Source organism: Cyanistes caeruleus, chromosome 3 (genome assembly GCF_971803275.1).
Source record: "Cyanistes caeruleus chromosome 3, bCyaCae1.hap1.1, whole genome shotgun sequence".
Taxonomy (NCBI): domain Eukaryota; kingdom Metazoa; phylum Chordata; class Aves; order Passeriformes; family Paridae; genus Cyanistes; species Cyanistes caeruleus.
The window spans coordinates 80,831,287-80,853,343 of record NC_141703.1 but is presented as its reverse complement, the minus strand read 5'-3'; the positions used below and the strand labels follow the sequence as shown (position 1 = coordinate 80,853,343).

At 37.6% G+C, this 22,057-nt stretch overlaps 1 protein-coding gene across 2 annotated transcripts in view; it reads left to right on the top strand.

The window, feature by feature from the left end:
* The window catches only part of TMEM135 (transmembrane protein 135), a 157,794-nt gene extending 136,496 nt beyond the window's left edge, over positions 1-21,298 (top strand). For both annotated transcript variants that reach the window (XM_086882185.1, XM_086882186.1), the window contains exons 7-15: positions 3,165-3,206; positions 4,438-4,584; positions 6,704-6,773; positions 10,558-10,725; positions 13,325-13,388; positions 14,059-14,135; positions 15,706-15,804; positions 17,281-17,348; positions 18,899-21,298. In XM_086882185.1, coding sequence (XP_086738311.1) covers positions 3,165-3,206; positions 4,438-4,584; positions 6,704-6,773; positions 10,558-10,725; positions 13,325-13,388; positions 14,059-14,135; positions 15,706-15,804; positions 17,281-17,348; positions 18,899-19,031 — 868 coding nt within the window. In that variant the 3' untranslated portion in view covers positions 19,032-21,298. The remainder of the gene's footprint in view (positions 1-3,164; positions 3,207-4,437; positions 4,585-6,703; positions 6,774-10,557; positions 10,726-13,324; positions 13,389-14,058; positions 14,136-15,705; positions 15,805-17,280; positions 17,349-18,898) is intronic.
* The last annotated feature ends 759 nt before the right edge of the window (positions 21,299-22,057 follow it).

The window sequence follows — 22,057 nt, the reverse complement described above, 5'->3', positions numbered from 1 at the left end:
ATGAATTGTACTAGGCTCATTTGAAGCTTGAATGGCTCATGGGGGTCAGCACCAGAGTGCAGGCTTTTTCACCCCTTGAGCAATGAAGCATTAAGTGAAAGTTATTATAACCAATTAGTGGTGGCATTATTATTACCAATTAGTGGCTGTATGAAGCAAATCATTACTCTTAGTTCAGTTATTAGCAGCCAGGTGTTCATGAAACGTGCCATGTGCAGCCAGTGTTGTACCTCAGCAGTCACTGTTGAGCCCAGTCACTGATGTCTCTCTGCAAGGGGGGGTGTCACACCAACACACTACACACCTCCAAAATAAAATTAAAAAAAAAAAAAAAAAAAAAGGTGTATTTGAAGTCATTGTGTCAGTGTGTAGGGCATTTTTTGGTTGCTGTCAGTGTTGTGTACCTAGTGAGTGAATAACAAAGGTCATTTCAATCTCTAGACTAGCATTCTGAAACCTTAAATATAGTGAATTCACAACCCATGATGTAAAGCAAAAAATTCGAATTCTGGTTTTGTTGTTGGTTGCCTCTTCATTCGTAAGAGAAAAATGGGCATGCCAGAGAAGGGGAGTTACAGTACAAATTATTCTTGACTGCAAATATTGTTTCTCTAGGACTCCTGTTTATAAAACCCTTAAAGAACAATATTTCTACACACCCATTAGTTTTGCAGGATGGCTTTAGAGAAGACAGTTTAGACAACAAGCAGCATTAATTAAATTTTATTTAAGAGCTTAATTGCGCTTCTTACTTTTTAAAAATTGAATAGGAAGTTAAGAGGGGGGAACATTCTAATTGTGTCTTTAGCATCACTTCCTTACTGAACTACATATTTAACTTTTATGCATTTTTCATGGAGATTCATGGAGCTGTAGCTTCAAATGCACAGAACACTTAAAAAAGTAAGAAAAGTAAGCATAGCTAATAAAATTCCAATACACTAAACACTTTCTGCATGAATTGACTTTTTTGTGTAATTAGAATAGACACTAGAAATATTTTTCTTGGAGAAAAAAAGTGTGGGGTCGGGGTACTGTTTTGTCTTTGGGTGATTCAGATGTCTTCTGATTTTCAATGTTAGTGAAGAAAGGATTGGCATTTTCTTTGAGGTCAGTTTAAAGGAAATGAACTGTAGGATAGCATCCCTCAGAGTGCTTTGAGCACAGCTGGGCAGGGACATCTGCTGGTGCAGTAAAGGAATTATTGAACACTTGCAACTGGAAGTGCAGTTGCATTGGAATGATTAAGGAGAAAACAATTCTGGTCATACTGTAATTACTTTTCTGTTCTGATATTATTCTAGAAACACTTACATGCATGTTTGGATTGCAGTTTGTGTATGGTTTTAATTTACTGGAAAAGTAGAAACTAAGGCCCTATTCATGAGCTGGCAGCTTGCAGGCATAATGTGTTGGACACCCTTCACTCAAAGGGCATTTAACCTACAGTCAGCTGCAGGTTTGAAATCAAACTTGTGAAGCTGGACTGTGGTTCTGTGGATAAAGTGGGGTATATGTTAAACCTCTGCATTTGGACTCTGGACTTCTGCCAATGATTCACTGTGATCTCTAAGCTGATGAGTTGGTTCAGTCCATCGTTTTGTTTTCAACTCATCTTTGAGTCCATCATTCTGTACAAGTGCTGTGATAGTGTTTCAGCTTCTGAATTGTATGAATGGGTAAAGAATAATAAATAAAATTGCTACATATCTTTGGTTTAAAAGCTCTCTGTTAATTAAAGATACAGTGTGCAATTTTATTTGTATGTATTTACCTTGAACCCCTATAGATCATAAATATGTGACCAATATTTTAACTGTAGTCATTTTAAAAGACAAACTCTTTGCAATAAATTTTTTGGTGCTGTGTGGAACTGTGCACATGCTGACAAAACCAAGTCCTTGGAAACATATGTGTTGAAGGTCGTAACCTTGGGAAGAATTTCCCAGGAGTGTTTAGTGCTGTGATGTCTTACCAGCTCTGCACCAGGCACACCCCTGCCAGGACAAAGCAAGACTTTCTGCATTTGTGAACATCTTTGATCTTGGTATGCTTTTTCTGCTGTTTGCATGTATCCAGCCAATGGTAATACATGTTGACCACACATGGAGCCTTCTGGGAGATGGTGTCACCTGCTCTTGAAGGGTATGGACACATCACTTCCAGGGATAATGTGGTCTCTGCAGGTAGAAGGGTTGTTGTCATCTGCTTCTGTTTACAAAGCTTTTGTGACTGCTGCCCTGTCTTCCCTTAGAGGAGGTGTGCTCTTGAAGGAGGTGGTGTTGATAAGTTACTAGTTTGTGCTTGGTGTATTGTGTCAGGAATGCATTTTTAGCATCATGTATTCCACCCATGTATATACAATTCCATGAAAAGGGGAGAAAACACAAGTATCTCTCTCCTATGCTACCAACATTGTTTTTTAGGGGGAATCAGCAGCAGCTGCAAGCTTTAGCTCCTTTCATTGTATCCTGAACAGAAAAAAGTCAATAACCTACATCTTTCATAGCCAAATACGGGCTCCTTGCTGTGGGCATTTTTCACACCAGGAATCCTGTAGTTGGTAAGAACAGATATATGTATATATGTATTATCAAGCTCAGAATCAGAGCAACCACAAACTAATAATTAAGAAACTGGGACTGTCTGATTAAGGGTCTTCGTAATGTAAGAAGCTGCAGAGATCAGCATTTTGCAAAGTACAACAGTTTATCTCAGTCAGAGAAACTATTCCCTGCAGCTTTTCACAAGAAGGGTGAGTGTTTCATTGAGATCCAACCCTTCTTTCTCTCCTTGCAGTAAAACTTCTGTTTTCTTAAACTCATCATGACTACTTTTCCATAAAGCAACAGTTCTTTGTCATCTTGCATTATTGCCCTAGTGGTTCTTTTACCATCCTTCAAAAATTTCTCCACTCTTGGTTTGGATAAAATAGAGAAGCACTGGCATTTGATGCAGTATCCTTTGTTTCAGAGATGTCCCAAGGCTGTGGTGACAACTGGGAATCAAGGATAGCCGCAGAATTGTTGCAAATGTGCTGGTTTTTGTTCATGAAAAGCTCTCCTGTGGTGTTCTTTCACAGCCCTTTTATGGCATATTTAATCTGTAACACTTTATATTGCCAGCAGCCCATTACAGAGAAATCTGTTGGTTTTGTCTTTCAGGTGCAAAGATGGCTTGAAAGGATTTACATACTCTGCTCTAAAGTGAGTAAAGTTTCTGTGATATGTAGGACAAGATTTTGTGGAATCATGCACAGTGGCAGCTGCATTGTAAGAAAAGAGAATATTCCTAAGAAAAATCATGCTGCTCTAAAATTTTTCCAGCTTTTGGATATACATATTTTGAAGAAGGCATAATCATAGAATCACTTGGTTTGGATTCTAATATCATCCAGTCCAATCTTTAACCCAACACTGCCAGGTCCACCACTGGGTCCCCAGGTGCCACATCTACTTGTCTTTTAAATTCTTCCAGGGATGGTGACTTCACTACTTCCTGGCTAGCCAAGTCCCAGTGCTTGACAGTTGTTCCAGTGAAGAAATTTTTCTAATATCCAGTCTAAACCTCCCCTCTTGCAGGAGTGAGGAAGTTTCCTCTTTTGTGCTGGCAAGGGATAAATCCCCTCATATTTGGGACTGTTATTAAAGGAAACTCAGACATACAATTGCATGCTTTTGAAGGAGTACTAGTCTGTCTAAAACTGGGATTCATCATTACCCATGTTTTCCTGGAAGCAAATGGCTGCTGTGTTTTTACCTGGAGCTTATTTGCTGAATTACAGAATGACAAAGTTTTTATATCTTCATTACCCTCAGAAGGACTGCCAAGGTACAGTGTAACTTGGATTATAGTGCATGGTGTTAGGAAACATCTTGCCATTGTGTCCTCCCTTGCCCTTGATACACAGTAATTCTACACCTAAGATGAGCCAATATATTGACCATGTCAAATTCTGGGTGAAGAAAGAAGGCTGAAGATGTGGCCAAGCAAAACAATTGCTTTGATGCTATCGGTGGGAGCAAAAACATTTTGAAGACTCTACAAAATAGATTTATAAAAATATTCTAGTAATTATCAACCTTTATATAACCCCATTTTGCTGGGGATAATTGAAATATTTCAAGTGCCTTTTTATGTTATTACTTATGTTCTTCCTTTGTCTGAGAGCTGGACTTCCCTATCAATGTTTTTGTTTTTAGTTAAAAAAAAATTCCCAGCATCAGTTGTATCCTCTATCTGAAATATATCTTTAAATATATGTCAGTGGAGTGATCTTCTCTGAAAAAGTACGAGGTTTGGCAGCTGTATAGGATAAGTTTTTACAGATCTGGGAGTAAATTCAATCTAGTCTAAGACTTAAAGGATTATGCAGGACTTCATATATTTCTTTGAGTTATTAATGTAATTCCTTTGTTCTGTTTTTTTTCCTTTCAGATTCATTGTAGGGAAAGAAGAAATCCCCACCCATTCTTTTTCACCTGAAGCAGCATTTTCAAAAACAGATAGAAAAATCAAGCAGAGTGAAAAAGTATCACAGCCAATGAACATACTGGCACTAACAAAAAAGCTCATGGACAAAGTGTGAGTAGAAAAACCCCAAAGAAAAACAAAACAAATTGTTATATAGAGGGTTTTAATGTCTGTTATGTTGTATTTGACAATGTTTTATAATACTTCTGCATTGCATTTCAGTGTTTTTCTATTTTATCTTCACTAGGTAGTTAATAGTGGCAAATTATGAACTCCAGTGAAAGCAAAACCTGAAGACCTGTATGTCATAGCTGTGACTTGCAACATGTAGTTGTCTAATAAGGGAGAGCAAATTCAGTCCATGAGGATTGCCGGATGGTGGTTGCTTTCTCTGCAGTTTTCCACAAAACCATCTCATGGCATGGCTGGAATTAGTGGTACTATTAAGGAGAAAAATTGCACAGTGGCAGACCTTACTTATGTCACTATAAGTGACCATAACATAGTCTTTTGGGGACCTACATCCCTGTATTGCATAAAGGAGAACTACCTAAAAACAGGATTGATAGCATGTGGGCTGCCTCTGCTGTTGGGAGCTGGAAAATTGCAAAGAAAGCAAGTGAGTCTGAAGAGCTCTGTTTTGCACAAGGTCAGATCTAGACATCTGAAGAGCTGAAGACAAGGTAGGTGCTTCCCTGTCTACAGAATACAATTCACTGTCTTTTAGCATGAGCTTAAAGAGGTGAGAGCAGTGAGCTTTTCAGTCTGATATGTTCAGATAATTTACTTCAGCTATGACTGATTCTTCTGCTTGAGGCAGGTTGGATACCATGAGGAGTCATTCATTTACAGGGAAGATGAAGTAAAAAATGGGTTAGGGGTATGTTCACATGGCACCTATGAATCTTCACTTCCACTGACCTCTTCAAGAGCAGTTTTATGACCAAATCTCTACCTGCTGGAGAGAGAGTCTTCCCAAGTGCATTGTGTACTCGAAGTAGAGGCTTATTTTACTTGCTCAGATGATGAACAAACATGAAGTGATTCCCTTCATATGGTGACTTCTATGATTTGCTGTGAGTTCTAGTAGAAAAATATGAGGGAAGTCATCAGTGGTTTTTCAGGCATGAAAAAGACACCTCCAGCCATAATCAAATTATTTTACCTGAATTGCTTATGCTTGCTTTGTCTTAAATACCTGTTACTCAGTTTTCTAGAGTTCACAGATCTGCTGTTGTTGGTTAAATACAAAGATTGAAGATGGAGAACAACATTCTTTATTTAAGGTTTTGAAGCTCCCAACTCAGTCATTCAGCAAACTTTCAATATGGAGTTTTTATGCTCTCACTGGTTCTCTTCCATATGGTTCTTTTCAATATAATTGAGTCTAAATGCCTGTAACCTGAGCACATTCTCATTACATTTTTTGCTACATAAACTGACCTCACAGATGATTTATGGCCATTAGACTTTATAGTACATGATTCAAAACTTCCAAGATATTTGACATAGTATATAAATTGTGTAATTTATTTTACATTAAATATTAAATACTTGGAGATAGCAAAATTGAATGTTCAGACCCATTATGACACTACTTATTTTAGTTCTGCCTAATTCAGGGCTAGAAACTGTGCAATCCACGCATCCCACCAGCTCAAGTCAGTCTGTTTTAAATGTTCAAGGTCAAGTTCTCAGTCCTAATGAAGAGCTACATAAAATCTACACTGCAGGAGAAATAGCCCAAAAGTGAGAGGTTTGTAATTGAGAGAACTCTCACAGGATGTTTCTATGCACTTCTATGATCTGCATTGCCCTTCAGTGACCCTTACAGTGGTGTGAAAGATGAAAGGACAGAGGTAACAGATGCTTGCTCAAATATCCTTCCAGAACCATGGAGTAGAGACAAGCCAGGGAAGGTCTCATCACCTCTTGTTGACCACAGCAGAAAATTTGTTCTTTAATTTAGCATTTTATATGTAGCATGGCAAGAGGTTGGATCCAAATATGTGTGCAGACACTTTTTTCTTGGTGTACAACCAAAGTATTGTTACTTTTTATTGTCCTTTTATGGTATCATAAAAGTTCACAGCGCCCTTCAGTGGGTAATGGGGAGAATGAGTGCTGGGCAAATAACACTTTATGTATTTTTAGCCAAGAAAAATTTATGAAGTCTCCTGTCGCTGAAAACAGCTACGAGTTAATACGTGTTTCATTATGCTTTTTGCAGGTGCAAACATGGCCCAAGGCATAGATGCTGTAAACACTATGGAGATAATTGCATCTCATACTGTATTAAAGTAAGTGCAGAAAAAGTTCGATCGACAAACTCTGGCAAAGAGGGGGTGAAAGTCTGCAGTCAGGAAAAGCATATGCTTAGGAAGTGAGAAATGAGCCTGTTACTCATTCTTCTATTGAAAATGTGACAAGCCAGAAAACAGATTTTCTCAATTTAGGACGGGGCGGTGGTGGGGTTAAAGTTCTCTGGTCTTTCAGACTAGCTGTAGTGAATGAGTAACATAAAATGTGTGGGAAAAGAATGGACTAGCAAAGCAAGGAACTTGTTTAACTATGTGATGCACTTCACGGCTGAGCCCACTTGTGACTCCCCCCTAAATAAAGCACCTGGAATGTGCTGCTGTGGCAGGAGGCCGTGATTCCCGTGCAGCTGCACAGCTCTGGAATGTCGCTGCTGGGCACTGGGTGCACTCCTCCAGTCGTTTATTTTAAGGGCTGGGGGTAATGAGAGATTGGTCACAGTTGCTGCGCCCAGGAAGAGCTGTTTATCTCCGGTGGTATAATCCATCCTCCATTATTAATGTGATCAGTGCATTTTTTTTCAGAGAATTAATGCAGAAATTTGTGTTGGCTGGCATTGGGTTGGCACAGGTGCTACCACCTGCTATGCCTGTTTTGGGAGTTGGTAAGACTCCAAAAGATCCAAATCCCTCAACAGTTGACCTGTTTTTATATATGGAGCAGCAAAAACGTATTTGAGTATCTTCAGATACTTTTAATGTATATTACTTTCAAAAATAACTTTTTAAAATATTAAAGGAACATGAGGATAGGGAGGAAGGTGGATATTCAGGAGTATGCATCCTTTTCACTTATTGATTCAGTATCGTTTTGTTTTATATATCCTTAAATGGAATTAGGGGAGAAATAAATTTAACTGATAATAAAGCTGAATAAAGACTTGACCTGACAAAAAGTAAATTTTAAAAAGAAATTTTTATAAGGCTGTTCTCTCTTTAGAGAAGAAAGTTGTGCATTTGAAACACATTTCATTCTTGGACCCATTCTCTGTAGTATTTTGGTATAAATTATTCTTGACTACAATAATCAAATGAGGAAGATTTTGCTGAAGTGGCAGTCAGATCCTCTAATTTCCTGTCTGCTCTGCGACTTTTTATTTAAACACGAGTGCAAAAATTTATTTTTGTGTATTTGTATTTTTAAAGATCCAAAATTCTTGAAGTGCATTTCTATGACTGTTCCTGCAGTTGATCAGTAACAACTGTCAGCTGACATGATTTGAGAATGTTTTTACAATTCCTGTTCTGTAATGGAGCTTTCAAATCTGATAACGATGTGATGAGCTGCTTATTGCCAAAATTTCTCCTCAGTGCTATTTTTCCTTACCATTGAACAACTTGTCTTCTCATTAATACATCTGTGCTTTAACTGTAATTTGCATTCTCTTTTAAATGCTTCACATTTAAATGCACATTAGCTCATTGACATCATCATGCCTTTTAACATAACATTCAATAGTGTCATTCCACCTGAGTTGATTGACTTCCCTTCAAACTTTAAATACTTGAAATGCTTTGTGCTTGTAAATGTCTGAAAGGAGCTCTGACAGAAGCAGTGGAAGAATATTTTTCCCCTTTCGGATTCCACTTCTTTGCAGTGAGGAGCCATTAGCCAGCAGTAGAAGTCCAGTTGTCTGTTTTTTCTGCTGGCACTGCGGACAGGGCCAGATAACTCTCCAAATTTACTTGTGGTTAGGGTGACCTCAAAGAAGGTCATAGAACCATATGGTGGTTTGGGTTGGAAGGGCTTAAAGACCATCTCGTTCCAGCCCCCCTGCCACAGGCAGGGATACCTTCCACTAGAGCAGGTTGCTCAAAGCCCCATCCATCCAGGAATGGGGTATCCACAACTTCTCTGAGATTATTTTCTTAGGATTTTCTCAAAGTTCTGTCTGTTGAAGGAATGTGGGCTACTATATATATATATATACACACACACTATATACTATATATACACACACACTATATATACTATATATATACTATATACCCAGAATAAATATTAAATATCTTAATTAATTTCTTTTAACTATCTTTACTAATTCCTAATATATTGCAACAGGTTGACTGAGTTTTCGGTATGTTTCTGAACTCTGTTTATGTGCATGTGCTTTTCTGAATTTGAGTCATAGCAAGTATCTTGAATGTATGATTAAGAAATTGGTTTCTCAAAAGCAGAAAGAAAGGTTTATTCAATAAATTCTGGAGATATGTCGTTACACTACTGCTGCTACTTCTGGCTGATCTGAGCTCCAACTCAAAACCTGTGTGGAGAATGGCTCTTAGCAGAGTTTTCTTTGCTCACTTGTGTTTATTACAGCATCCAGCATGTGCTCTGCTGTGTCCTATGTCTGTTCTCATTGGAGGTCTTTTTATGGAAGATAAAAGTTACAATAATGTACATGGATTATAAGATATAATACCTCCTGCAACTGTGAAAAAACACCTGTAGGTGTGATATGATTTGAAGTAATGATTTCCTCAGTAAAAACATCAAACACACCATTCTGTTGTTTCATATTTTGGGCTTTGTTCATAACTGCTGGGTTTAGGGCTTTTCTTTCTTTTTTTTTATAATGGCATGAAGGAATGGAATTTTTTCAATTAAAAAAAAATGCTGTTGCATCATTGGATGACTTATTTTCTTCCGTTTGATTCTCATAAATCACTTCTTGAATAGCAGGAAGAGTAATTGCTTTAGGAAGAGTTTATTACTGGATGTTTAACCACAATAAATTTTTATGAGCTTTATGATGCATTATAAAGTTCTTTAGGAGGCAAAAATGGTTTGAGTTTCTGAGTCTGAAAGGCTGCTCAGTCAAACTCTCTTCCAGATTTCTTTGTCACTGGCATTGTGTCCCTGTCATTGTAATTGAATAAGGTGCCTGCCTTATTTGCGGGTGAGTGCAGAAATAGTTCTCACACAAAGCATCTTCCAAACAAAAACTGGGTAACATTTATTCAGAATTATTAAAAAAGGTTCACCTTAGGGTAGGAATAATGGTAGGAAGCATTGGAGGAAATTAGAAGAAACTGGGGAGAATAATTTAGAAAAAAAATTAGTGTGGTTTTGTATCATGTTAAAAAAGAAGCAAAAGAAAACAGATCTTTATCCAAGGTGGAATAGTAAGTAAGTTCTTTGGAACCCAGTTTATCTTTTCTCACTAGCTCTGCACATGAAGTCTCTTCCAGTTTCTCCCTTTCCCTTGCTGCAGGCATCTGACAACCTCATGTTTGGCTGAGGCAAAGTCCGTGAGCATGTGCCAAGCCACCAGGGTTAACTTCTAATTCTCACACTTTCTGAAATTTATTTTTGGTGGACTTTTTCCACCTTACTGTTTTCTCCAGACATTTGAGTGTAGAAGTGTTCTTTTTTTCCACAACATTGCTTTCCTCTATAAACTCATTTGTGGTTAAAAGCTGGTCAGTAACAGGGAAATGAAGTCATCAGGATTATTTTAAAGGACAGAATTTTGGAATACAAGAGAAGTCTCTCTCTTGAGAACTTTCAGAAATTCATAGAAATTAAAGAAGAGTCAATTGTCTGTGATTCTACTGCTTTTGCTATTTTACAGGGTAACTGGGAAAAAGAAAACTCTTGAGTTTGAAGGTGGGAATAGGATACATTTATGCATTTTACATATTACCTTCAGAGTGGGTTTTAAACTATTCGATGTCAAAAATAAAAACTTCTGTAGAAGATTTTGCTTTTCCTTTTTCAGAATTGGTGGTTTCTTACCACAAAATCTCTCTTTCTTTTCTCTAGGGCTTCATTAGGATGTTTAGCATTGGTTACCTGATCCAGTGTTGCCTTCGGATTCCTTCCACCTTCCGGCATCTGCTTACACAACCATCACGGCTACTTTCCCTCTTCTACAACAAGGAAAATTTCCAGCTTGGAGCTTTCCTGGGATCTTTTGTCAGTATATACAAAGTAAGTTTCTAGCATAAAGAAATTACAAATGCTGTGGTTTTTATTTCCCTTTTCAGAATATCACAAAGAGCTAAAAAGTCAAGCTGCTTAATAGTACTGGTACTGTTTCCTACAGTATGTCACTGACAAATTTTATGCTATTGCAGTAATCAAACAGTAACAGTAAACAGAAAGCTATTCTTCCATTCTGTGTGTTTTTTCTGTAATTTCTAAATAAACCAGATGGATTTTTCAATTTGTTTTCAAGATCAGGAGACAGCGAGTACTTCAGAGAAAGTGAATTCAGACAGCAGAGGGATTTGCTGCTACACAAAAGCAGTTTAGTGCAGGCACAAGTCGTGGCTGCAGTAGTGTCTGTGTTGCCAGAGAGAAGCCATGTACACATTTTGCTGGCTCACATATCTGGAATTCTTACTTGACACTAAATAGCAGGGGACTGAAGAACATACAGTATGTAGCTGAAGAGACATTGCACTTACTGCTTGGAAGTCTATCCTTTCTACCCCATTAGAAGGTGACAGATTGTGAGCTGATAGGCATTCATACAGCATGGTTAGAATTAATCAAATTATGTTTATTTATGCCAAAAGAGAATGTGGCAAAGCACACACTCTAATGCAGAATATATTGCACAGTGCAGTGCTGAAGTATCTTTTGCACTTTTATATTCTTAATCACATGGCATTTTTCAACTGCCACTTTACTTGCTCTGAAAATTCAAGATCATGCTGTATTATTCAGGGTAAATATTATTTACTGAAAAATAAAAAAGGAGGTCTTACACATAAGCAAGACAGCATTTCATTTGATTAGTAATTAAATTGAGAGACAAGAATTTGTAGGTTACAGAGTCTAAAATTTTTGAAGGCAAAGTGCAAATGAGCTGTTCAGAGTTTGCTTAAAAATGAAATTTTTTGCTTAAACTTTAAGGAAGGAAACCTTTAGAGAAGAAAAGCATTTAAATTGCAAAAGCTAAGAAGATTTTGATGTGTTTGAAAGCTCCAGTTGAGAGGTGCAATTTGGCCCAGTGGATACTCTTTTTATGAGGGTGACATATTCTGACCTTTATTTACTATTTTTTTAAGTATGTGCTCTGCACCTTGAGTACTGTGTTCAATTTTGGGCTCCTCATTACAAGAAAGACATTGAGGGGCAGGAGCGTGTCCAGAGAAGGGCAACAGAGCTGAGGAAGGGTCTGGAGCACAAGTCTGGTGAGGAATGGCTGGGGAAGGTGAGGGTATTTAGCCTGGAGAAAAGGAGACTCGGGTGAGACCTTATTGCTCTGTACAACTGCCTGAAAGGAGGATGCAGTCAGGTGTAGGTCAGTCTCTACTCCCAAGTAGCAAGGGAAAGGACAAGAGGAATTGGCCTCAAGTTGCCCAGGGGGGGTTTATATTCAATAGTAGGAAATCTTCCTTCACTTAAAGGGTTGTCAAGTACTGGAACAGGATGTCCAGGAAAGTGGTGGAATTGCTGTCTCTGGAAGTGTTGAAAAGGTGTGTAGATGTGGCACTTGGGGATATAGTTTAGTGGTGGACTTGGTGGATGCTAGATTAACAGTTGGACTTAATCTTAAAATTTCTTTCCATGCTAAATGATCCTCCAATTCTCTGATCTACTATATGTTATTGTTTGCATTTTATAACTTACACATATTTCAGTTGCATTATATTTTTCTTTCAGTCTAAATAGGCATGTAGGGCAGCAAAGATTCTAGTCACTCAAAAAAATTGGACCATGGCAAGAAAAAAATAAATGCTTGGGGCATTTTGCATCTGAGGGAATATGCAGTTTTGCTTTTTTAGATTATTATGTTTTCCTAGTTCCAGAATTTATTGGATGAAAAAATATCTGGAGTTTTGGTATGTAGTTGAAAAAACCTTTATCCTGGGAAAGAGTCCAGAGAGGTACAGCAAATGAGGATGACATGAATTCAAGATTAGCTTTGGTATTAGATTGAAATTCAAATTAGGTTAATCTGCTCTCTGATTTTGAAAGAAATAGGAGCAGTAAATTTTAAATTTAAGAAACTGAAATGTTATGGGTACTATGTCCAGTCTCTGGACTTCAGTGTCACCAGTGCTTTTAAAAAACTTCTTCTTTAGTTGTGTTGATTTCTTGTGTTTCTGTTGGTGTAATTTAGTGTTTCTTGATGTGGTAAAGATTGCCAAATCAGACATAACGTGTCTCAGTAATGAAAATTTCTACAGCTCTTAAGAAATTGCAGTGTGATTTTACATTTCCCTCACAGTACTCTTACAATGGGAAAGTTTGCTTCCTCACTTAACAATTAGATTGCCTTTTATTGTAACAGCCTTACCAAGCAGAAGAATGCATTATTCCTGGAACTGTTCAAGGCCAGGCTGGATGGGGCTCTGAGCAATCTGGTCTAGTGGAAGTTGTCCCTGCCCGTGGCAGGAGAGATGGAACAAGATGATCTTTAAGGTCCCTTCCAACACAAACCATTTTATGATTCTGTGCTTATGGGCATTATCACACTACACTCTTAATTCATACTGTGTGCTATATTACTAGATTATAAGGTAATGTGTGTTATAAGAAATGAGCAAGGCTCAGCCTGTATTCTGTTCACCTACAGGGTACAAGTTGCTTTCTGCGCTGGGTCCGAAACCTAGATGATGAACTTCATGCGCTTGTAGCTGGTGAGTCCATGAAAAGTTAGTGTTGTGTGTGTTGGGACTCTGTAAGTATCCCTCTTGTCTGTCCTCCTATTCCTTTTTCTGGGATAAAAATAGGACTGTGTACATCAAGGTTTTGTCAAAGTGACAGTGGTGCTTCTAGTAGTGTCAAAGAAAGAGTTGCAATTAAAACTGTAAGATAAATTCGGTCAAATACGGTGTTTATGGTCATCTCCAGGTATATTACTGTGTGCACAAATATAAACTTGTCCTTTAATTTGCAGCTGTAGAGATGTGAGATGAAAACACTGACTCTTCCACATATGTCACAGAATACACATTGGGCTCCACTGGGTACAAAGAAAGAAACTTTTGCCATGAAATTCATGTGGTGGTGAGGCCCTTCCTACGTGCGCATCTGTCGCATGTTGGAGCTCTCATCCCACAGAGACCAGAGAAATTTGTTAGTGTGCTCCTGAGCACTGAAGTACAGATTTGTTACAACATTTTGAAACTTTCTCTTTTTTTAGTCATACAAACCATATTTGGATGGGCAGCGAAAGAACATCACTGAACTGTGCTGTCTGTAGCAACAAAAATAAATAGTCCTGTGCAGTGTTTGTTGGGCTGACACACAACAGTGACCTTAACAACACAAATCACAACCTTAACAATGCTTTTCTAATTGTTACAGGGTGTCTAGCAGGAATTTCTATGATGTTTTACAAAAGTACAACTATCTCTATGTATCTGGTGTCTAAATTAGTAGAGGTAAGTTATTACCCTTCTAAAAGAGATCTTCATTTCATCTATTTTTTCAAGGCATTTCGTCAGGCAATTCCAGTAAAATATAAAGTTGTATGGTGATGGTATTTCAGTACATGTGTGCCAAGAGGCAATGCTGCCATGTGGTCTCATTTTTCTTTCTTTCTTAGTTTCTTTTCTTTAACTCTTTTTAAATGTCCTTTATCCACTGATCTTCATGTATATTCTCCATGATTTTTTTAATCTCCTGACAACCCTTTGCTTTGTAGTTTTTGCAGATTTTTCAAATCAGAAAGTTCCAAGAATGTCTATTCTGCCAGAAACATAAATCAGACCTAGTCCTTAATTGCAGATTTATTGCCAAAAGCTACAGCTTAACTTCCTGCCTTTGTTCCCTAATTTTGGCATTCAACAGTCTACGATAACTCAGAATAGCTTAGGTTTTAGTCTATAGCTGAAGTTGTTTGTCAGTGTACTACAGCTGATTGAATTCCCAGCTTTGGAATGAACTTTGCTCTAATTACTAGTCTTCAGGCTTGAATTATTTCTCTGAACTTGTTAAAATTAGGAGCCCAGGGAAAAAAATGGAGTTTGGGTATGTTGATTATACTTTTCTAACCAGCATTTGATTTCTTACTGTGATTTTTCCAGAAAACTGAGACTTAGTCATGGTTAACTCCCCAGCACCACTGGAATGAGTTGATCATGGTCTCTCACTTTGCATCATACCTGAAACACATATTTCTCCTGCAGATCTTCAAGGCCTTGTTCTCTAGTGATATTTATCCCCCTCCATTACCAGAGCAGAATTCATTTTAAAGGATATAAAAAGAAGGAACTTCTTTTTGTTACACATAAAATTAAACATAAAAAGGGAAGATACTCTCTGTTCCTCCTCCTGGTTATCCAGCCTCTGAAGGCAGTTCAGTATAGGTCTTACAAAGGTAAATCTGAGTTACCCATATTGACTTTTAGAGCACCAGTTGTAAAAAGTCAGTATTAGCTTGTATTGGTAATGGTTTTCTCTGGACTTTGAGATATGGATACAGTGAAATAAGAAAAGTGCTGTGTGTTCTTTCTTTTCCTTTTTTTTTTTTTTTTTTTTTTTTTTTTTACTACTTTTATCATCTTACGCAAGCCAAGGGTAACTGACCAAAGAGGCGTGTGCTGCTTTGCAAGGTCAGGCTGTGCTCAGGAAAATAAACTGTACATGTTTTCTCAGAAAGTAAAGTATGTGATTTCAAGCTGTTTAAGAACAGTGAATATTCACTTTGTTGGAATAGTTATTGCATTGTTCTTTTGCTTTTTTAAAAAGAAGAATATAACAGAGCAAAATTTGCCCTTTTTATCTTTAGGTTCTGTAACACCCAAGGTGTTGCTAGTCCTGTTCTGTGCATTAATAGCATCTTATTAGATTGATCTTGTCCAACTTCTATAATCTGTCTTAATCAATGTCACATTTGTGGGCATATAAAAAAATACAAAGTTGATGTTTGTTTTTTTTTTTCTAAATGGTAAAATAAAAAGCAAAAAGATACTTTGGTTTTGTTGCATTCAACATTCTTTATTTTTATAGACTATATACTTCAAAGGCATTGAAGCAGGGAAGGTTCCCTATTTTCCTCACGCAGACAGCATCATCTATGCCATTTCTACATCGATATGCTTTCAGGCAGTAAGTATGTTCTCTAAGAGAGCATGAAGTTCTTTAAATCAAATGTTAAATGTAAAGAGGAGCACAGGGAGACAGTTCCGTAGAAAGGGTGGTGAGATGTAGTGATTCACAGCATCTTGCTGCTGCATCCTGGGGCTCCTGCATCCTGGTTTTGAATGTCACTGTGGGAAGGTCATTTCTAGGACTCAATTTCTTCTGTGCTTATACCTGAATACATTATACAAAGCATTAAATTTTTTGGAAAGGACCTTAAAATGCACTCACCCAGAAGATGAACATTAATGTATAAACTTCCATATGCATGTGAAAGGACAGTTTCTCAAGAAGACAAACAGTGTAATACAATGTGTTTTTTTAAATCAAGTGAAAGTTTCCACTGTTGGCTGACTTGAATTAATGTTACCTAGTTGAAAAAGTTTGCAAAAAAATAGTGAAAACCTGAGGTATTACATTTGACACAAGTTGTAGTTGCCATCTTTTGCACTCCTCAAGCTAGCTACATGCCTTTACCTTCAGTTCTTTTATCATCTGAATCGGCTAGAAAAGCAACTATTCAGTGCTACCCAAATAGCTCCACTATTCTACTGCACCTCACTGTTTCTAGACCTTCTGCTGAAACATTACTGCATGAACTGCATATTCTCTGGACCTCCATAATGATGTATATTTTTTGTGGCCCCCAACAAAGAGAATATAAAATGATCCTAAAGCAATCTTCTGCAGTCTTGTGCTTAACCGGACCTTTAAGAGATGCTCCTCCTCCTCATTGTTCCCCTGTACTTGGGAATATCTCTAAGTCTAGAATCAAAGTAAATTGGTATTTTAGTACTTGGCATGTGCCTGAAGGTCTCTGAAATACTGCTGTCAGGAACAGTCGTGTGAGACTCACAGACAAAAAGTTCAAATGAGAAAAGAAGTGTTTTTTGATTACTTAATAACTAATTGGAAAGCAAATCCAAAACTAGAAACAAATTCCTAGGTTTAGCAGGAAGACAGAAGGAGAAATTAGGAAAAGGATCTATGCTGAGATGCTTATTATTCGCTATATTTCTAAGTGACCCAGAAGAGTAATGGAATAGAGAATACATGGATTTTGGCTATATGACATTTTCTAAGATAATGTAACATGAAATATAAATATGACTACAAGAAATGGTGGATCACGAAATGCAGAATGGATAGGGGATTAAGTGGGAGGTGAATTTGGCATCCACCAGTCTAAAGTCATGTACATAGGAATGATTGTTGTTGCTTTCTCTGCAATGAGGTGTAAGTTAATTGTCACCACTGGTAAAATATTGTATTCTGGGAATATCAGTCTGTGCTGATGGTGGTCATACAGAGCATTGAATTCAGCAGAGAGCAGTAGAAATGAGTTCCATAACAATCCTTTTGCTAATTTTGACAACCTAATGTAGCAGATGAACCTTTTGCCTGACACTGTCAACTGGCTCTGACAGAATCCTCTCCTTGCAGGCTGTGATGGAAGTTCAGAACCTGAGACCTTCATACTGGAAATTTCTTTTACGACTAACAAAGGGCAGGTATGTACTCAGGGGTGTGTTATGGCTTGTCTAAACCTGTCATTGATCACACTCAGCTTTCTGTGTCATTCACTGTCAACAGCAGAGCCCTAGATGAGGGCTAATTTCCTGTGGATTTACTTGGCTTTTCAAACGGTTTCCAGTACTCTTGAAGTTCTTTGCTGCTGAAGTGACATTGCTGGGTTTAGTGTAATGACAGGAGTAGCCTAGTCTTCACTAGTTAACTCAAGTGAAAATTATTTAGCAGATGAGTGTTTTGAGTGTTTTACTTGAAGCCTTTTTAGTTCACTTGGAGAATGGGATGCTTTCAGATTCCACTGGAACATGAAGAATCCAGTGAATGACTATACATGTTGAAGAAATCACTCAGTATACAGTGATTGGCAACATGGTATTACTATGGGTTTAAAAGCATTACTAGAAATGTCAGAATATCTCCTCAGAATACTTGGGAATTTCAGTACTTTTTTTATAACTGTTTCAGTTGAGAAAGGATTTTTTTTTTCTTGGAAAGCTAATGAAAATTATTCACTGATCACAGTCATAAATATACACTGTAATATTAACTGACTATTTTTCCTATTTGCTTCAGGAATCTAAAAAATGTCCTTTTAAAAAGAGATCTTGCTGTAACTGACTTACAAAAATACAGTTTAATGAAGTGTACACTGTTACATACTGGTGCAGTGTGTGGCAGGAACAAGGCATGCAAATCTTGATCAGTTTATGAATGGGGTTATAAAAGGTAATGTTTCTTGTGACAACGAGCTTTCTGGGCTGTAAAAATAGAAGTGAAATCAGAGGCCAGTCCCTGGAGCATGTTGAACCTACACTCCCTGTGGCACAGTACACACATGAGATCATTGAATATATTGCAAGATTTAGTGGGAAGCTTTCCTTGGGATGCCTGAAGGCAGTCCTCAGGCAACCTCTGAGGCCATACAAACATGATACAGGGAATGATGTTAGTGCAGATGTCCAGTTTTGGCTGCATTTCTTCATTTTGTCCTAATCCTAAACTTGCCTTAGTTGAAATAGAGGAAGGAATAGAAGTTCTGATTTATTTTATCTGAAGCAAATCTCTGTAACAGTAATTTTGACACTCTCTACATAAAGACAATTTCTTTTGACATTTCATGCACTTTTCATTCTATAGTTGTGAAGAACAACAAAATGGAAATAGGTAACACCTGTAAAATTGGCATCCAGACTTGGGCAGGCAGGGCCACAGTTTGCTCTGCTGGAGTGAGAGAGAACAGTAGTGTAGTTTGGTTTGGTCTTTTTTTTGTGGAATTGAAAGTAGAAGTGGAGTCTTCTTTTTTTCAGAAGTTGCATTATTTGATGTACACTTACACAAACACTAGTAGCCACATTTTTCAAATGCATTTTTTTAAAAAATCTTTATTGCCCGAGGTGAAAAACTGTCAGTCTCTGAAGAGTGCAGGTTGAAGCCTGTATGTCAGAGATTTTGGTAAACTTTCATGACATTAAAGAATTTTATTTTTTTGTAAGTAAGTGAGACATGCATTCATGTTTCTTGTCTTTTTCAGGTTTGCTCTCATGAACAGGAAAGTTTTAGATGTGTTTGGTACTGAAGCATCTAAGAACTTCAAGGATTTCACGCCTAATCTTGACCCAAGATACACAGTTGTGCCACCAGAGCTACCGTTGGAGCTGTCTTGAACACAGCAGTGTGGCTCATCATTGAATGTGATCAGCATTTTGTCCTGAAAAGTTAATTAACTTGACAGTCATATATATATGGAGGAGGGCTAGAGCTCCACTTCAGTATTACTTCAATGAGAAATGCTTTTTACCAATCAGAAATACTGAAGCTTTGCAGGGGGAGTGTGGCTTAGTGATTAAGCCCCTTCCATAAGCAGAAAACACTTCTGGATTACTATAGTTGGTTGACAGTATGGTAGAATCTTGAATGAATTAAACAAATGAGTAATATATTTAGAGAAGTAAAACATAAATATGCTTCATAATTTCAAAAATTCCATAGTTCATACCAGTAGAATGTTTCTTGGTAAAACTAAAAGTAATTCTTAATTTAGAAAGGAAGACAATTGGCATAGTTTAGGTCCAAAATTTTACCTGATCTTAAAAATACTGCAGACTGGTCAAAATGCCTCCCTGGTTTTCTAAATTACATCACTGATTTGTCTCAAAATAGCCACCACCCCCTCATTAGTTAAAATTAGGGTATTTTCACACAGCTGTGGTTGCAAAATGAGGCATTCCTTAGGAAAAGAAAATGCATATTGATTCAGAAATCACATTCCAGGGCTGTAAATTCCACTGGTGATGCAGATAACGGACAAGGGAAACAAGAAGGTGGTACCAGTGGCTGCTGTGCGCCAAGGAGCAGTGGGTGTGGTGGTCAGCATCTGCCAAGTGGAAAAGCACACAACTGGCAGAGGAAGGAATGAAGCCTTCCAGCCTCTGAGATGGGGCTGGAAACAGCCGACAGTTACAAAAATAAAAAAAGCCAAGAACAAAACAAAACAAAGCAAAACACCTCCCCCCTCCCCAGCTGAAATATACTGAAGCAAAATGTTTATTTCTGAAAGGGTTTGACATTGTCACCTTAGATGGCATCAGGTTGTTTGTCAGGCTACAGCACCAGCCTGTGATTCAAGCATTTCTTTGGAAGAGAACTGACCCCTGAGGTTAGGCTGTTACAGAGAACAGTTTTGACAATCATTAATAGTCTTTTTTCCTTGTAGTTGGTGAAGAGTGGTTTTCCCATCGGGCCGTCAGACCTATGACTGGCACAGTTACATTAAACTTGATATGGTACTCAATGCAAATAGCTACCTACACAAAGTCCATCTCATTTTTACTGTACATAGTTCTGCAGATTTGTGTTCTAAAGTGAGACCTTGACATGCTAATTGCTTTTTTTTTTTCCCTTGCTTTCTTGGGCTTTTTAAAATTATAACCCATTCAGGTGATGCTGAATGGTGTTCATTACCCTAGAAGTTAATGAAAAGAGGAACTATATTCACATTCAATTGAAAAAAACTGAAAACAGGCGAGATAAGCCAGGGAAATTGCAGTAGGTTGCATGTATTTTAAAAACAAAAACAAGAAGAAATCAGTGTTTTATTGGAAGTCTTTATCAGATAATATGAACTGGACTAATTAGTAGACTCTTTGTTTTCTAACACTGTAATCCTACCCCAGCCATAAATATATTTTAATTCCAGATAGCTGAATTTCTTAATACTGAATATACTGTAATTTTTACCAGATTTATTGTCATGAAAATTTTACCAATTTGTGCACAAAATCTGCTTCTTCATCAGCTACACTAACAGTGATGTTTGGTCACTGTTACTAAAGGTGCTTCATCCTTTGAAACAGTGGTTGTCCAATTTAGTGTGAATAAAGTTCTGTAAGCTAGTTTGTATGCAATATTTTGTTGCTTGGAATTATATTTGAATTCCTAAAAAGGAAATAAAAGTTAATTGAACAAGAACTTTAAAAGGATTGTAAGAGATTTGTAGTGTTTTTCCACTGGAATATGGTCTAAAGTATTTGACCTTGTAAAGTCTGAGAAGTTATATATTTTAGGTGGTATATTAGAACTCACACACTATATTATTAATACTTTCTAGTGTAACTATATACCATTCTCAAACTTAAAGATATTTTATAAATGGATTAAGTTTCTCCACTGGAATGACAATTTGATTGTTTCTCTATTTGAGGGATTTTTTTTGGGAAAAAAAATCCAACTACATCTCAGCAGCTTAATAACAGTTTTGTCAATGTTTCTTGCTTCCAAAATTCACAGTTCTTGTTTCAAGTTATTTTCATGTAATATAAAGAGAAAATAAAAATTTTTAAATTATTTTTATTCAAATTGAATATATGTAAGAGAAAAAAAAAAATAAAGTCCTAATGTTCTTCCCAATAATAAACGATTGCTGCTTAAAAAAGTTATTTTTTTGGCCATGTTTTTAATAAGCTCTCTGGAGTCATAAGTAAAATGAAGTCATAAGATCATATAATGGTTTGGGTTGGAAGGGACCTTTTAAAGGTCACCTAGTTCCAAAGCTTCCTGCCATGGACAGGGACTCCTTCCACTAGACTAGGTTGCTCAGAGCCCCATCCAACATGGCCTTGAATGTTTCCAAGGAACATTCACCATCTCTCTGGGCAACCTGTGCCAGTGTCTCACCACCCTCCTTGTAAAAAGCTTCTTTCTTACATCTAATCCAAGTGGACTCTCCTTCAGTCTGCAGGCATCAGCCCTGGAATGATTCTTGGTGGTGAAGGAATGCCAGGAATGCCACCGAGCACTTAAATTTGTTGCAAAATAAAGTCTTAATGCAATGTCAGTGAAGAAGTAACACCGGAGCAGTTCAGCTGGTAGCTTCAGCTCTGCATTTCTGGGCATAATGAGGTGATGCAAGTTGATGTTACTGTTTCCTTTTTAAACGGCAAACCACATCTCCCGATGTGCCGGCAGGGAAGAGCTGCACAGCCCGGGCTCTGCCTGCCACGGGGCTGGATGGTTGGGCTGCGTGTGACTGCGCTTTCTGCCTCCAGTGTTTGTGATCATAGGATGAGTGTCTCTTTGATGATGCCAAACTTCTTGCAAAAGTTTATTCTACAAAGAGGAATACGGTGATAGGCTTGCACAGGAGTTGGTGGGAGGTGGTGAGTCAACCTGAAATGTCACAGTTCTGTGGCAG